The sequence below is a fragment of the Doryrhamphus excisus genome, chromosome 9 (genome assembly GCF_030265055.1).
Source record: "Doryrhamphus excisus isolate RoL2022-K1 chromosome 9, RoL_Dexc_1.0, whole genome shotgun sequence".
NCBI classification, from domain to species: domain Eukaryota; kingdom Metazoa; phylum Chordata; class Actinopteri; order Syngnathiformes; family Syngnathidae; genus Doryrhamphus; species Doryrhamphus excisus.
Window position 1 is genome coordinate 9476634 of NC_080474.1, and position 18293 is coordinate 9494926.

Here is an 18293-nt window from a genome sequence, read left to right on the forward strand (position 1 = left end):
GCTCAACACTTGATACCCAACCCTAATTAAAAGTATGCCTCAATGAACAAATTGTTCTATTGCAAAATACTATCAACAGTCAAACCTCAATTTTTGTACTCACCAGTTTTTGTATGATTTGGTTTTCGCTGAAAATTTTCTGGCAAATGTTCTTTTGGAATGAATTAATCACAAAGATTCACTGTATAACCAAAGACGGAAATTTCAAAGGAAAAAACTTCAAGATGATTCCAAAATTAGGAATCTGTGTCCAAATGCTTGTTTAGCTTCAATATACAATAATCTGTTATGTGGCTTCATAGTTTTAAAAATATAATTAATAAATCATTCTGTTTTGGTGTTACGGCCTATCATTAGTCAAAAAATATGTATGCCATTGCACTAATTAAGCATTGTCAAACATTTCGGTGACTATAGGGTTGTTATTTTATGTCTATAGGGCTCTAATGTAAAATGTAAAAATGTATTTAGGTCAAGTTTCATACAAAAGCATCTGATTTATAAGTAACAATTCTTACAGAAATGTACTTGTCACGTTCAGGTCTGAAAACAATCACGATAAATGTGGGATGACAGTATAACCAACATTTTCAGCAAGAATGTGCCCTCTAAAGTCGCAAGAACTTGCTAATTTGAACCACTGTTGTGGATGAGCATGACATCCCCAATTTTCAGAGACTTCAACTCGGCTAGCGACAGAAGATTAACTGTGTTTTGCTTTTCAATTAAATGGCCCAAGGAAAAACAATGAAAACCAGGACATTTTCATCACTATCTAAAAAACCCCCAACAAAAACAGGATGGGACATGAAAACGGGTCACTCTACTATATAGATGAGATAAACAGGTTGGCTCACTAATTGGTCCATTTCAGCTTGCTGCAAGGATGTAGCCCAAAAGGCTATCTTTAATCAGCAGCCAGTTGCTGATTTCATGTTTATTATTGTACTTTAATTGGGAATTTTTTCAAAGTTGTAAATTAGGCTGCTGATCTTATTCACTACTTGATCCTGATGCGACAGAAGTGATATTGTCGGTCCTGTGCCTTTTCCGGGTTGAATGCTTAACCTAAAGTTCCAGCATGAAATGAAATGATTACTTTTGGACTCTAACAGGTCATGAGTAATTTTAAGGAAAACAAAAAAATCCTGGCATGTGTTTGATGTTGTGAGTCGTACTTTGTTGAGAAAGTCAGCAAACTTTTTATCACAGATTTGGAAAAAAATGATTGTGTATAGACAAAGTGCAGATGCGCAGAGATGCACAGGAAGGAATCAGTCGTGGTGTCCTATTTGTCTTAATACTCATCGTCTGTGTCTCCTGTTAGAGACCATTATCCCTACACTCTCCCTGTTTAAGTCCTGAGTTGAAGCTTACATCATGATTATGGCAAAGGATGCTAATCGGATTACCCCTGGCCCTTCAATAGATCATGGGTTCTTTTGGAGACATCCCTGCCTAAAATCTGAGATTCTTGCTTGATAGGCAACTACTGTAAAGCTAGTGTGAAGGAAAAAAATGCTGCCTTGTAGTCGTGTTGTTCAGAATTGTCTCGTGTCCTGTAATCATACTGTGGTTAGTGCAACCTTTAAACATTGTCATTTCACACACTTTATTTTAACACAGATAGGCTTCTTTCTTCTTAAGTTACCCTAAATTATCTTTGGGCAATGAGTATCGTAATGTGTACTCATCTTGTAGTTGTCGTTATCATTACCCAAAGTTTATGTACATTTTAAGTGTACCGTATGATACTGAGCAGGCACATTTTAGCTACCTGCTGCTCACTGATGTACAGTCAAGGGATTGAAGTGAGGCTCATCACGAAAAGTAAATCATGATAACGTGATATAAATAACAATATTTCAACTAGGGTTGCAACAAACCTAATGCTTGTTGTTTTGATTAATTGAGTAGGTCTAGGTCTAGATAGGTTAGGTCTTAGATGGACCAAATCAGTATGTACCAAACACAAACAGTGGTTTGGTCTGCAAAATATCAGAAAATAGGCAATTATATCATTGTTTTTCTTGTTTTGCCTAAAACACAAAGAAAATATGTCTGCTTTCATGAATTATTAAGAAAGCTAAGACAGTCACGTTTGAAAGGCTAAGAATTTTTTTTATAAAAAAAAGAGTTACCAATATAGCTCACTGGATAATAATTAATTGGATGATCAATTAATCATCGGTTCATCAATTAATTGTTGCAAATCTAATTTGAACTTGAAGTATTTTCTGTCAGAGCTTCTCCTGGGGAATGATAGGCACATGCACTTTGTACACAAATAAAAGGTGAGACCACAAATGTTTTTCAGCCTTTCAGTTATTAAAAATGTAGTAATAATGTTGTATTCTCATGTTAGATGATGCCCAAGTTTCAGGTAATGAGGTTAGCACATTTGGAAATGAGCCCTAAAAGAAGTTGGGATGGTTCAAAAGGCGTGGTAAAACTGCCTCTTTGTGATGTCACAAGTCGCGGACTTCCTTATATGGTTTATAGTTAGGGGGTGTGAACAATCACAGCGGTATGGGCTTGCCCCAAAGCGGGCTGTGGGTGGAATAATCAAATCAAAGGAAATACAGCTGGAACAGGTGCAGATTCTGGAAAATCAAAAGGTTTTCTGTGCTGGTTATTGTGTGTAATTGCTCTATAGGAGTCCACAACTGAATACAAAGGGTCGAAAAATGAGCATAATAGGTCCCCTTTAAGGAGCCAGTGCCTCACCAGTTATGAACCTCATTGCATGTCACTGCTGCGGCTTCAGTTTGTTTCAATTTCAAAGGTGTAGAAATGAAGCTTGTACCTTTTCTGACAGTTTCCTTTTTATTTACAGGTGTCTTCATCTTGTGTTCCAGCAACAAACTATGAGCTTGTGAGTAATACTATTTTGTTTTAAGTAATCTAATGTTATACATGCTATTATGTACATATACTATTATCAAAACATAGTGCCATTTTAACATTGGTATCAAACAAGGCTGTTGTACTATTTTTGATAGTGATCCTATGACTGAAAAACTGAACAAAACATTTTATTGATGGTGGGGGAAACGGCACACTTGAAAACATGTTTCTCTGGGGCTAGACAAGAAGACATTTTATTTGAGGTCAAACAAGAGATTTTGTCAATAGTTTGTTCATTTTGGTATGCTTGCCAAAACGCAAAACTGTTTTTACCAAAATAAGGAAATGTTTTTAGAGCTATTAATCCAAATGTTGGTCTGTCAATACAGTGGGTTCCGAGAATCTGCCGTAGTATGATGACATCTTCTGGTCTAACAATTGTGATGTAGTCCGAGTATGAAGTGTATTTTAAGAGAAATAAAAACATCCTTGCCTTCTTGCCTTTTTTGGTAATCAGTTGCTGCGTTCGGCTTGGATACAAGTCACTCACCCACTTTCTTGCATGTTATGTATTTTAATGGTTTTGGAAGTTTGACAAACCCAACGCAAATAACCCCCCTGCACTTTTTTCTTTCTCTCTCACAGTTCTTTTAGGTTTCATGCAAAGACGGTGATGTCATGATATAAGAACATGTTATTATCCTTTGCAAAAAGAATTGGAAGATAGATGTCTTCTGCATGGAGACACTGTTTGGTCATAGTTTTCCTGCAGTGATGAGGTTTCTTTCTTTGTAGTATGGTCACCTTTACACAGAGGACAAGAACGTTCCCTACAAACCTGACTTTTGAAGTGATCTGCTTGGCCTGATGATGTCATAATTATTCACTTTAATAACTTAACAAGTAGCTAGTTACTGTTGTCAGCTTTAAAGATTTTGCACCAAAACCCAAAGACTATAAGGTTTCTCATTCCTGCTAAACTAAAAAAGGAGTGGTTTTATTGACTCTAAAGCCATCTGAAAATTAGGACACCTCACGATGGAAATCTTTCTAGTCCTGAACCGATTCACGTGTGGGTAAAGTTCCTGGTTCTAGAGCAGGGGTGGGCAAAGTCCGTAGTGGGCAAACCCGGGGGCCACTTATTATAAATTGATAACGCACTTTACATCAAATAAATGATCTCAAAGTGCACATATAGCAGATTGCATAACACTTTTACAGATACAATAATTTTGTTATTTGATGCGGTCTGTTGTTTACAAAGTGCTCCTGAAAAAAGGGACACAGGCACATAATAATAATAATAATAATAATAATAATAATAATAATAATAATAATAATAATAATAATAATAATAATAACAAATAATAATAATAATATAAAATAATAATAACAAATAATATAAAATAATACTAAATTTATTCTTCTTATTATAAATTTATAACGCACTTTACATCATCATAATAATAAAATAATAAAAATAATAATATAAAATAATAGTAACAAATAATATCAAATAATAATAAATGTATTCTTATTATTATAAATTTATAACACACTTTACATCAAATAAATTATCTTAAAGTGCACACATAGCAGATTACAATAATTTCGTTATTTGATGCGGTCTGTTATTTACGAAGTGCTCCTGAAAAAAGGGACACAGGCACATAATAATAATAATAATAATAACAAATAATAATATAACATAATAAAAAATATTATTATTATAAATTTATAACACACTTTACATCAAATAAATGATCTCAAAGTGCACATATAGCAGATTGCATGACACTTTTACAGATACAATAATTTCGTTATTTGATGTGATCTGTTATTTACAAAGTGCTCTTGAAAAAAGGGACACAAGCATATAATAATAATACAATTAATAATAATAAATAATAATATAAATAATAATGCATTTATTATTATAAATTTATAATGCACTTTACATCCAATAAATGATCTCAAAGTGCCCATAAATCTGATTGCATGACACTTTTACAGATACAATTAAGATATTTTAAGATATGCCTTTATTTGTCCCTCAGTGAGGAAATTTGTAATCATTCAATCATTCCAGGTGGCCTCTTACGTGTAAAATATCGAGTCTGGCCCCTCGTCAATTTTGTTAAATCAATGCGGCCCGCCAGTCAAAAAGTTTGCCCACCCCTGTTCTAGAGTGAAGTTCATGGTTCCTGGTTGAAGTTTGTAGTTCAACTGTAAAATTTCTTGTTGCTGGGTAAAGCTCAGAGTTCCATGGTAAAGTTCTTAGTTTCTAGTTGCTAGGTAAGTTCTTGGTTCCTGCATAAAGTCCTGGTTCCAGGGTTAAATTCTTGATTCCTGGTTCCTGTGTACATGTCCTACTTCCTGGCTAAAATTCCTAGCTAGAGGGTAAAGTTCCTAGTTCCTGGGTAAAATTCCTAATTCCACGATAAAGTTTCTGGTTCCAGGGTAAATTTCTTGATATCAGAATAAAGTTCCTTGTTTCTGTGTAACGTTTCTACTCCCTTGTTAAATTCCTAGTTGAAGGGCAAAGTTCATGCTTCCAGGGTAAAATTCATGATTTCAGGGTAATGTTCCTTGTTCCTGGGTACAATTCTTAGCTCCACCCCATGGTGTGTTATTAAGTCCAAAAGTGCTTTTTTAAAACTCTGGTACTATGGCTTAAAGTCGTTGTGGGGGCATGACTGGAAAAGTTTTTTTTTCAGAAATGCTTTAAAAGGCATGCTACAATTCAAATATTCTTAATGTTGGATAATCATTAGACAAATGTTCGGTGACTTGTGAGCAGTTAGGTGCTATTAAGTTGATTACATGCTCCTGTAAAGACGCTTTGCTTGATGGCAACCATGTTTTTTGACCAATCTTGCTCAAATGTCACACACGTGCTTGTCCGTCCCATAAAGGTGTGTAGCAAATTTGGTGGTGATTTGTGGCATATTTGTTTGAAAAATTAAAGCACAATCAGCACAGTCAAGGTGGATGTACACGTATAGATACAGGTAGAGGGTATGGGAGTGTTCCACCATAGAGGCAAAGGAGACTTGTGTGTGTGTAAGCATGCATGTTCGGAGCAGCAGTACTCCGACCAGATGTTTTGTAGGTGTACCATTTCCCCTCAAACCCTTGCATATCAAGAATGTCTTAACATGATTTAGTTTTAGTTTAAGTGCAGACTGATAGTTCAGTTTAAGTGCAGACTGATGGCAGCATTTACCCAGGAGCTTGCAGAAAAGGTTAAATGGAAAAAAGAAATCCTGGCATTTCAGTGCTAATAAACATGCAAAATAAACGCATCTTTATAACCACAATAAAATCTTTTTTCAACAATTTTTTCTTTCTTTTGGCTAAACACATAACTATTGCTCTCTGGAGATTTCCTTGGCTAATCTGGGCAAATATAGTCTAAAAATGTCCGATCAGCATTGACTTCTCATTTCAACGGGTTTAAACATAACATTTCGTGCTAATGACTACTAATATATATGTAGCTGTAAAACCCCTTTAGATACAAAGTAATGGGGTTATGAAGAGAAATAGCACCACAGAATAGCAGAATTGTGATGACAACCTTAAAAAATCAATCAAGTCCAGACTATGCCACACATGCATTAAAAAAACCCTGCACGAATAAAACAAATCTTGTTTGGTTCTACTGAAAATGTCATTTCATCAGACAAAAATTCACAAATGCATGAATGCATTCTCTCAAAAACACGTATTCACACACAAATTAAAGACTGTAAACCACCAACACCTACGTCACTCTCTTTTATTGGTCTTATGCTGCGATAGAACACGGCCAAAGCCTAAATTGACTAATGAGTTACTCCAGGGCAAAGATGATGTGATCCAATCAGAGTTGTGTTTAGAAGGATAGATTCTTCTCTTGATATACGTACATGCATTACTTGGAATAAACAAGCTTCAACCAGGCCTTCGATGATTTGCGGCACAATCAAGCCCATAAACACAGGCATGTTTAAATTCCAACTCTGTGTCTCTTAAGTGGACTACATGGGAATAAAACAGTATGGTGTGCGTTTAGGGGGCAAACAGCCTTCTTTGTTCACAATCGTTGGAAAAGATCACACATCTAACACATATTTTTTTCTTTTTCAGTAGGAAAAGGAGTATCATAAATCATTTCAGAAGTAAAATAAGATGGAAGCATAGGTGTACATTACTTCTGCTATGCAGTGAGGGCCTCTCTTGTGCACAGCCCACCTGTCACATTTCCAGTTTGTTTCAGGTTTGGGGTCTGGCTGGACTATTGATAACTTTCATCTTGTTCTTGTGAAGGGGTCTGTGTTGATTCAGATACATACTCAAGCAGAAGGTTTTTGGCCAACAGAAGAATTGAAGAAAAAACTTATACAAACATACCCAATAGGTAGGACAAAAGAATGCAAGTCATTTCTGTCACATTTATTGATATATTACTAAATGAGTGGCTGGTGGACCAATTGGCTTGTATTTACAAAGGGTCCATTGTATGAAATCATACAAATCGTACAAAAACAGAAATAAAAGGAAATAATGTATCACAATTTACAATCACCATTTATCACAATTAATTGGTTCCAGACCTGACCATGATAAGTGAATTTCAACAGTGTTGGATTCCCTATTTATAATTTCAACATTTTCATAGTAGAGCATAGAAAACCATCCATCCATTTTCTACCGCTTATCCTCACGAGGGTCGCAGGCATGCTGGAGCCTATCCCAGCTGTCTTTGGGTGAGAGGCGGAGTAAACCCGAGACTGGTTGGCAGCCAATCACAAGGCTTATATAGACAACCATTCACACTCACAATATGGAGGTGCCAATTAACCTAGCATGTTTTTTGGAATGTGGGAGGAAACCGGAGTACTTGGAGAAAACCCACGCATGCACGGGGAGAACATGCAAGCTCCACACAGAGATGCCTGGGGGTGGAATCGAACTCGGGTCTCCTAGCTGTGTGGCCTGCGCGCCAACCACTCGGTCCACAGCTCATAGAAAACCTGTTTAAGATATTTAAAATGTTTTTTTTTATTAGAGACATTAAATAATACCCCTATTTGTGTTTGTGTATGTTGCTATAAATGTGTTCCCTGAGAGCGGAGAGTGAGTGGAGGAATTTACATCTGAGGTTCAGAGTTGATCCTGGTTTGATTTGACAAATCTTAAGGAAGTTTGATTAAGTGTTGACTTACTACAGCTTCAACTTGGACTGCTTGGACCGCGGCAGCTGTTAAACTTAGATGTGAACATGCTGGGATTGCAAGGTTTACAGTGTGTCTTTTGGTGTAAATATCGTATATGTGAAATTCTGAATTATGGTATTTATTAATTTACATTATATTTTCATTTGAAAAAAATATAATATATGGGGCTGCTGATTGAGGACCCATTGGACTTAGTGGTTACATAACAGAGTCCATGTGAGTGGGAGCAAGAACATAAAGGAGGTTTCGGGTCACGGATTTTGACTCAGTCGTTTTTTCCCATACAGAGGATCGTTCACTCTCTACTGCTTGATAGTCCTCTGGGATCCTTGGCATTTTGGAAGCCCCCCTAATTTTAACTTAAGGGGATGGGATCTGGCCCAACACATACTTCGCCCAAACTCCCAATACAAGCTTATGCAGTCCCTCCTCCAACGCGGTGTTTACATTTCTAGGACATGGCTGTGAGAAAGCTGCAGATAAAGGCTCGTGGAGCATGAGAGAGGAACAGCTGTGTGTGTGTTCATAACATTCTGTGTAAACTTAGGAGAGTTGTTTTATTACCATAATCATATGTTTGAAAAAGCTAACAAATTATTGTGTATGAACTGTAGTATTTATCTTTTATGAACAAGATGAAGCATCCCAGAATGCTTCCAACCTTAATCGAGAGTGTTTACATAACAGTGGACCCTGTAAAGTCAATTGCTCTGTGGTTGACCAACATTTTCTGGAAAAAATATGCCTCGAAGGTCAAACCCCCATCATGCATGACATCGCACAAGATGTCAGTCTTGCATACCTCTATTTGATGACGCTGCCTACTAAAGATTGCTTGAGCAGTGAGTCAAGGTTTATGATGGTGGCAGTTTGATATTTATATTTCCGTTATGTCCAATGGCCTTGGGCTGATGTTTCAAAAGTACCATTATTAAAACAGACCCAATGTGCACATGGCTCGCAGTTAACTTAAACTTCCACTAGAAGCCCCCCTCTAGCACAATAACAGAGAAGACGTATAATACGCTGCACACAGTGATGGATGGCAGTGGGAAGAGTTCAGAAAGATTTCATTTTATTATAGTGTTAGACATCGATTGGCAGATGAACTGTCCTGATGTCATCATTTTAAACAACCAGGGATCTGTCAGAGGAGAAAGAGGCAATCAGGAAAGAATGAAATGATGATTCCCAAGCACACACCCCTGGACTGACTCATTCTCACGCACACACATTGATGTAGACATGAGGACACCCTTTAAACCGGCGGGAAAGCATCCTTGGTGGTGTAGTCATTATTTTCTCTTTGCACACACAGACACACAGTTTCACTGTAGAGTTAAAAGGAAACTTCACTTTTTAAAACATAAAAATACACAATCCGAATGTAAGACACCTGGTAAGGTATTGATACGCCAGTAATGTAGTAGTTCGATTAATATTAACAATGTTAATAATCTTAATAATAATAGAAATCTTGCTGTAGCTTGGTTAATATATACAACACGTTATATGTAAAAGGAGCGTTGTTGGCAATTTCAGAAAGCTTAGGTGCTTACATGCAGTCATGAGCTGTCTCTTTTTATCTGTTTTTATAGCTTTAGAAACCACAGAAATAAGAATGACATTTGTGTTATTGTGGATGATGATGGTGAAATTCCAATTCTTGTAAAATGTCATCCATCCATTTTCTATACCGCTTATCCTCATGGGCATGCTGGAGCCTATCCCAGCTGTCTTTGGGCAAGAGGCAGGGTAATGGACTGGTTGCCAGCCAAGCACATATAGATGGAGAAAACCCACGCACAGGGAGAACATGCAAACTCAACACAGAGATGCCCGAGCAGGGAATCAAACCCGGATCTCCTAGCTGTTTGGCTTGCGTGCTAACCACTCGTAAACTGTGCAGCCTTATAAAATGTTATGTCATAATTAAATGCAAAAATAAATAAACAGGCCCATCCACATACATGTCACTAGCATATCATAATATTCTTCAAATGGATTGATGTTGTGAAGAAAGCTAGACTTTTTCCACAATAATGTTCATGTTTCTGTAAAATATTTGTTTTCTTCTGGACTTTCTAATTACACGCCTTTGTGCCACTAAAACCACAACAAATGTATGTTCTTATCATCAAAACATTAATCAAACCATTATATCAGTGGTCTCCCCTACCACCTTTTCAAATTCCTTAATGACAAGCAGTAAATTAGCTACTAACAACTGTGATGGCTGCTGTATGACCCCCCTGTATGACATTTTTGTAATTACAGTGATTAAAAACCTGTCAACCTTCTAAGTACAGTATTTAACATTATTACAGCTCTCTATACATGAAATAACACCAATTTTTCAAATCATGTCATGGATTGTTTTACATTCAAATAACTTTGTAAATTTATTTACAAATATAACTCCATGAACCATTTTTTTTTAATTTTCACATTTGGAACACATATTTGACGTGGGGCATGGGAAGTGCTATGACGTCAGCTTGTTACAGTTGACTGTAGCTGAGTGCTAGCAGCAAGTTAGCAGTGTAGAACGTGGCCAACACTTGTGTGAATGTTCGCTACATGCATTCTCTGATTGGCTGTGCTTAACCACAATCAACGGCAGTATTCTACACCTATCAGTAACGTATGTAGGCGTCAGTACATTGATGAGACAACAGCGACCTCTTGGGTTATACAAGTGTAAAGGTGACTATAGGGGGGCTGTTTCATGTCATGTCACAGGGCTCTAATGTTAAAAACCGGTCAATCTATGATAATATTCTATTTATTAATATTGAATTCTACTTTGTGGGAATTTACTTGTCGAGGTTGAGTTAGGAACCAATTGACCATGATAAACTTGGGACAACTGCATTACCTGATATAGGAGTCACAATATCAGAGGGTAGCTGGACTCACCCTAAGAGATAGGGTGAGGAGCTCAGCCATCCGGGAGGGGCTCAGAGTAGAGCCGCTTCTCCTTCACATCGAGAGGAGTCAGTTGAGGTGGCTCGGGCATCTAGTCCGGATGCCTCCCGGACGCCTCCCTGGTGAGGTGTTCTTGGCATGCCCAGCCGGGAAAAGGCCCCGGGGCAGACCTAGGACACGCTGGAGGGATTATGTCTCACAGCTGGCCTGGGAACGCCTTGGTGTCCTTCCGGTGGAGCTGGAGGAGGTGGCCGGGGATCGGGAAGTCTGGGCTTCCCTACTGAGACTGCTGCCCCCGCGACCCGGACCCGGATAAGCAGAGGAAAATTTTTTATATGATATAATAATAGGCTATATTCAACGGAGAAACTGCATGAATAATTAGTTAATATACGGTACTTTTGAAATACCATGATAGAGTGAAGCTGGGATTCATGCATTCATGCATGAAGCGTGATTGGCTGTAATTTATGAATACATGATCCTACCAGTAAAATATACAGAATATAATTTTTACACCACAATTTTTACACCTTTGTTTTTATGCTTCACTGATAATGTTTTTAAGGGAAGCACTAAAATGGCGCACCAGTAACAAATGCTTAAGTGAACACTGTCTGAAAAACATCTGATCATCGATCATCTTTCATTATCATTCATTCACTATTGGTGAGTACCTACATATGTTTGTGCCATTCGCAGGGAAGTCTGGAACGCAAAAAGTGGGGTTCTACTTTACAGCACTTTTTTGCTATACTGAGTTTAGTAGCATGAATTCCTTCAGGAATTCAAGGCAGTAGAGGGCCAGCAACATTAAATTAACCCACATTAATGTGATGGCAAGGCATGCCTCATCTTGTCTTGTTTTCAATAATTAGTCAGGTATACAAGGTTCTGCATTCCAGTTAGTAAAGTATTTTACACTTGGCAATCCCTTTTGTCTTTATGCATATAAAGTGTTTAAATCAGTTAACCACCGTAAAATGTACAGTTATATAGAAACAACACATCGAGAACACTACACGAAAACATAAACACGACATTTGTATTCTTTATTCCATTTACAGCACAACATGTATATTATAATGTTTTGTTTTGCGCAATTCAGCATCCACACAGGGGAATGGTCTTTATCTCCTCTTGTGGCAATAAACGTAACGTAATGCTCAGCTGACTTGGCTGATGGTGAGGTTCTGAACTTAAAAAGTTCAAAAGTCAGAAAGGCATGAACGCAAGTACACACCTGCCATTTAGTGCATTGGTCAGTCTTGTGTGTTCGTTCCCTCTGCAGGTGGTGGACATCTCCTCACAAGGATTCTTTCATCATCCTAATGATTTCTGTCTATATGTGCCCTGTGATTGGCTGGTGACCAGCCTCATGCCCGAAATCTGCTGCATACCCCTGTGTCCCAAATGAGGATGAGCAACATCGAAAATGGATGGATGGATGTTGATAGGTTTCTGAGCTTGTCACTGAATTCCTAAGGCTTCCTCATCGTTTCAGAGTATTGATCAATCCAGTGAGGCCAAAGTCATTATGCTGCCAATGAGAATCAGCTGCAGTCAATCATGACCACTAACAAGAAGCTAATAGGGCCCGGCCTAATCAAGTTACAAGGCATTTTGGAACCTTCAACTCTTTACAGTATATACCATTGGTTCTTGAGTCTACACCTGAAGCCATTTACCCCCAGCTACAAAAATACACACTACCAATGATAAAGCCTCATTTTCACAGTGACAGGTTGAACAACACCATGCACTTCTTCTTCTTCTTCTTTATGCTCTGTTCTCCTTTCCCTGTGAGGCATTCAGGCGCACTCTTAATTGTGAGTGGTGAGTGTTAAGCGCTAATTGTTTGAAATATTGATTCACATACACCAACAGTGCAGTTAGCATACCTCTGGTAGTATGAGAACCGCTTAGGGAACCTAGTATATACTGTATACTGTGTATATTATATATTTTGAAACTCTGTATGTGGGATAGGCTCCAGCATACCTTGCAACACTAAAGAGGATATGCAGCATAGAACATGGACGGATGGATTACTCAAATGCCAAAATAGTTGATTAATTGGATAATCGATTAATCATCAATTTGTTGATTCATTGCTGCAGATTTGTACCGAACAATGTTCAGGTTAATTATGTACCTTCAGCCATCTAGTGGATAATAATGTAATTATTCAGCAAATCACTATAGACCCTGCCATATAAATAGATGAAGAAATTGTTGGAAATAAGTTACACCTTTTAGACCATTTTAGTCAGGGATGCTCAAATTCTTTCAACATGGGACCCACATTGGCCATTGAGTTTTATTTACACTTTTATTTAAGTGTCATTTTTAATTTGTATTAATTTATTATTAAGAATTTTTTACACTTTTACTGAAGTTGCTTTTATTTTTATTTATATTTATTATTCTGTATACCAGCGTCACGGCGGTCTAGTGGTTAGGCCGCAGACCTCACAGCTAGGAGACCAGGGTTCAATTCCACCCTCGGCCATCTCTGTGTGGAGTTTGCATGTTCTCCCCGTGCATGCGTGGGTTTTCTCCGGGTACTCTGGTTTCCTCCCACATTCCAAAAACATGCTCGGAGGGTTGCGGGGGTGCTGGAGCCTACCCCAGCTGTCTTCGGGCGAAAGGCGGGGTACACCCTGGACTGGTCGCCAGCCAATCAACCTAGCATGTTTTTGAAATGTGGGAGGAAACCGGAGTACCCGGAGGAAACCCACGCATGTGTGGGGAGAACATGCAAACTCCACACAGAGATGGCCGAGGGTGGAATTGAACCCTGGTCTCCTAGCTGTGAGGTCTGCGGCCTAACCACTCAACCATTAGATTTATTAATACTTTTATTTAAGTCAGACGCAGACAACTTTTTTAAATCAAAATTTGGAAATGACGAAGAACATAACTGCATACAAATAATTCATACATTTAAATTACATACCCCCCCACCCATACATACAAACAATCTAATATTTCACTTATTCTGTGCATTGAACATATATACCAAGGAGGAAGATGATGAAAATATGGCTCAATTTTACTTAAAAATAAGTCATACATAAGCTGTATTACATATTTGAATGTAACTTTTGACTTGCTCTCTACGACCCACCCAAAATGCATCCGAGACCCATTATTGGGTTCCAGACCCCCAGCTGAGAATCACTGATTTAAAGGAATTTGGATAAAATTCCGTGTGGCACATTTGATGATCTGTTCTAGCACACAGAGTGGTTGGGAATCACTGCTATATGCAGTCAGAGACTAAAGTCACTTCCAGCCACTGGGATGCAACAATTTCAGACCATATAGTTTTCACAATTGGGAGATACTGTATTTATTTCTTAAGAGCTGTAACATTTAATTTACAAGTCTTCACGACATGGCAAACATATTTTCCTTTCCTGATTGACTACTTAGACACAGAAGGACATCCTGACCTCAAACTATTGTCTCTACCTGAGATTTTGTAAAAGAAGTTACTGCTTTATCCCCCACAAGAAAGACACTGCAGCAGAATGTCACCAATCCACTGCTGTGGTGGCTGTCATGCTCTTTAGATAATTAGCAGCACACACACACACACACATGCATAGATACTCATGAAAAGACTCAGACACCAACCATCTGGCTGTAATTGTACAACACGGAAATGCACATGTTAGAATAGATCATTGTGAGACTGTGTGTGTTTTTCTGGGTGGCTGCACAATGGCTCTATTTGTGTCAAAATGCCTGTGGCTGCAACTTTGGCTGGGAGCAGTGCCACTCTCTGAGTTAAGAGCCTCAGTCTGATGTTCCTCATTTCAAGGAGCAATAATAACAACACATAAACTGTTATGCACTTCTACTGTCTAGAAGTGGGAAATGAAGTAAATGTCAAATTACATGTGTTTTTGTTGTCAAGAAAGATGCCTTGATAGTGCTACATTTTATGAGTTTTGGTAGTTTTTCATACTATATGTAAGTATGTCAACAGTGTTGCTGTATATAGGGGACAGCTATGTCAAGGTCCTTCTTACTGGTTAGCGGTCTCGTATGGGTGTCGGTATTCTTGGGCTTCCTCAGACAGACTATAATTTCCCTCCTGAATTTAGTCGTTGTAGTCGGCTGAAGCTTTTTACAGAAACAGGAATGCCAAGCATTGTGGATGTTCCAATGCAGCTCTTTGACTTGTACTTTTTTTCTACTTGTCATTACAGTTTTCATGCCACTGACAGTCACTAATTACATTATAATTATATTGTTCATCAAAAAAATTTGATTTACTGTACTTCTTGGTCCCATTTTTTAAATTATTACCTTTCATTTATACATAAAATGCATGTTTATTCTTCTCTATAGAAGGACACACAAGCCCCACCCTTTCATGGTGAGGTGGAGTACTCCAACATGGCATTTCTCTGTACAGTAATCCCTGGTTTATTGTGGATAAATGGTTCCACACATGACTGTGATAAGTGAATATCTGTGAAGTAGGGTTCCTAATTTTTAAATTGTGCCCTGTGATTGGCTGGCGACCAGTCGGGGGTGTACTTCGCCACTTGCCCAAAGACAGCTGGGTTAGGCTCAGCATGCCCGCAACCCTAGAGAGCATAAGTGGTCGAAAATTGATGGATGGAGGGAGAACTCAAACCTGGAATTAAAGCTCAAGTCTGGTGTATGTCTGTCTCATCAAACATTACTGACACCAAGTGACCAATAAAAAATTAGTCTGAATGGCCTATAATTGTATTTTTTTCAATGAGGCATTTTTATGCTTGAAAATGCTTACTTTAGGCAAAAAAATAGGTAGCATTTCAATTTTTTAACACTTAAATGTGTATATTCTTTACATGAATGGGCTGTAACCACAAAAGCGCATGATTTAAATTATACCGGTTAGCAAGAATACTGATGTCACAATTACATTAAAGACCTTACACAGGCTTTCCAAAGTCATGGTCTATGATAAATGTGGTGCCCTATGATTTCCACATGAATGGAATGACGGACGGAATTGTGGAATTGGCCAATAAAAACAGAATCTACTGTTAAACGCAGAGTCTTGTGGAAATCTACATGCTGCCATGTTGAGGAGATGGAACACTAACCCGTCTTCAACAAGTCGAAACAGCCCCCTGAAAAATCTCCCGGTGGTGGCTAAGGTGGCAAAAGAACTTGGAAACTTATCTCATGTGCACGGAACATGGCTGGGTTAACTTATCTTATCTTAGATTTAATGGGCATTTTATTAAATGACATATCAAAAACACATCATTGGTAGTAAAATATGTGTAAGGTAAAATACTGAAGTCTACAAAACTGAAAAATGTGTATTTGCTCGTCTGTGAATTTCCATCTTATCGTGGTGGAAGGGTTTGAGTGCCCAAGTGATCCTAAAACTACGTATGTTGTCCGGAGCTATATGCCTGGTAGGGGCATATCATTTGTGATGATACTACTCGGGTCTCCCAAGGCAAACAGGTCCTCGGTGACTGGACAGACAAAGAGTGATTCAGACATGGGACACTGGAGCCTCACCCTAGCCAAGCCCGGGAGAGGGGCTTGCAAGTGAGCACCTGGTGGTCGGACCCGGTTGGGCCCCATAGGTGAAGCCACACAGGATTCCCCCGATAGACCTGTGGGGGCAAGTGTCCAGTGCAATGTACCTTGGGTGGGGGTCAAAGGTGGGTGTCTGGGCGACCTGGTCTTCGGTGGCCAAATCTGGTTCATGGGACACTACTTTTCAGCTGCGGTTGAAGCATTTTAACTAGACATACTGTAAGTGTAGTCAAACTCACCTCCACCCACATTTTGTGTTGTGGAACCAAACTGCTGTAAGGGAGAGGTGGGAAGCTGGTGTGGGCATATTAATAGTCCACCGGCTTGGTGCTATTGTGTTGGAATCATCCCCAATGAAGTATGTCAGAGAGGTGCTGGAGATCATCCAACTAGTGACTCCATACTTCTACTGGAAGACTTCAACACCCATGTAGGCAATGACAGTGTGACTTAGAGGGGCATGATTGGGAGGAATCCAAGATTACATTTCACGTACACTTCAGTGATTGTTGGATTTGTGATTATACTATTACTTGAGGTGACTTAATATGAGTGAGTAAAGTGTGTTGTGAATTGCCTTCTTCCTGCTTTCAAGCTTTGATCTTGTCTGTTAAAGACCACCGACTACTCTGATATTTTTCACTGTATCAGTATTCAACATGCTGCCATCCTTCCCCTATTCCTCCTCCTTAATTTCTTACACTCACTATGTCTGTATAAGGCAGTGGAAAGAGAGTACAACTTTCTTGACTTGGATAATGGAAGCAAAACTTGTCTCCTTGTGTAAATATTTGCACAGAAGGATTATAGATGGTCACACACATTCAAGGTGGAGTATGATTCGGGTGTAGGCCACATTAGGGCAAAGAATGGTGCTGAGCATTGCTGTAACATAATATCAGACGAAGTGATGTCACATGACGTAATATGGTAGAGAGTGTTTGGGGTATGAAGTGATGTGAGTGCAAGTAGTGACCTCAGTCGTTTCTTTCTTTTTTTCTGAACAGGCGCCCAGCAGTGACATGCCTCTCAAGCATGTAGATACAATGGTGAGTCTCCATATTTTAACCCTGTTTTTTGCCACTAAGGTGACATGAACCAACCAACAAAATGAGGAATAAGCATACAAAGACATGACAGTGCTGCCTGGCACTAATATATTGACACTAAGTCAATATTAAACAAATTACATTTGGTTTAAGTCCTGTTTTCCTGACTGTTATAGCGTCTAACCAACTAAAATCCAAAGTATTACAAGCAAGCAACAAGAAACATTTCTTTGCTCTGCATCGGTGGGTCTACCATAGTAAACAGCTGATGTTTTTCCCAACACACACCAATGCACCGCACAGTGATAATAGCAGCTGATTTGTGACCATGAACGTGGGTCTGTTTTCTATTTGTGGCTCTTTACCACAAACACACATATGAAAGTGGTGTAAAGTTCAGTTGAGGGTTTTCTGAGTGCAGAAGATTCACAAGTTCATCATCAAAGTCACGCATCTGAGGAAAGTTTCACATTGTTTTGAAAATCATGCTGATGATCGGATACAACACAGTTGATGATTTAATTTATTATCCAATTAATCAACAATGAGTTTGGTATTGGATTCATCTTTTTTTTGTTTAAAAATGTTAATATCCTCTGATTTTAGCCAGATTTTTTTTCAAGATCTTTGTGTTCTGCGGACCAAACCAATACTGAGTCTGTATTGATTTGGGCTTAACCAATTG

General features: G+C 38.5%; 1 protein-coding gene across 11 annotated transcripts in view; it reads left to right on the plus strand.

The window, feature by feature from the left end:
• The window catches only part of tns1b (tensin 1b), a 132993-nt gene that overhangs the window by 64821 nt on the left and 49879 nt on the right, over window positions 1-18293 (plus strand). For 9 of the 11 annotated variants that reach the window (XM_058083054.1, XM_058083049.1, XM_058083048.1 and 6 more), the window contains 2 exons: window positions 2837-2875; window positions 17567-17608. In XM_058083054.1, coding sequence (XP_057939037.1) covers window positions 2837-2875; window positions 17567-17608 — 81 coding nt within the window. The remainder of the gene's footprint in view (window positions 1-2836; window positions 2876-17566; window positions 17609-18293) is intronic. The other 2 variants (XM_058083053.1, XM_058083057.1) reach the window with 1 other exon arrangement.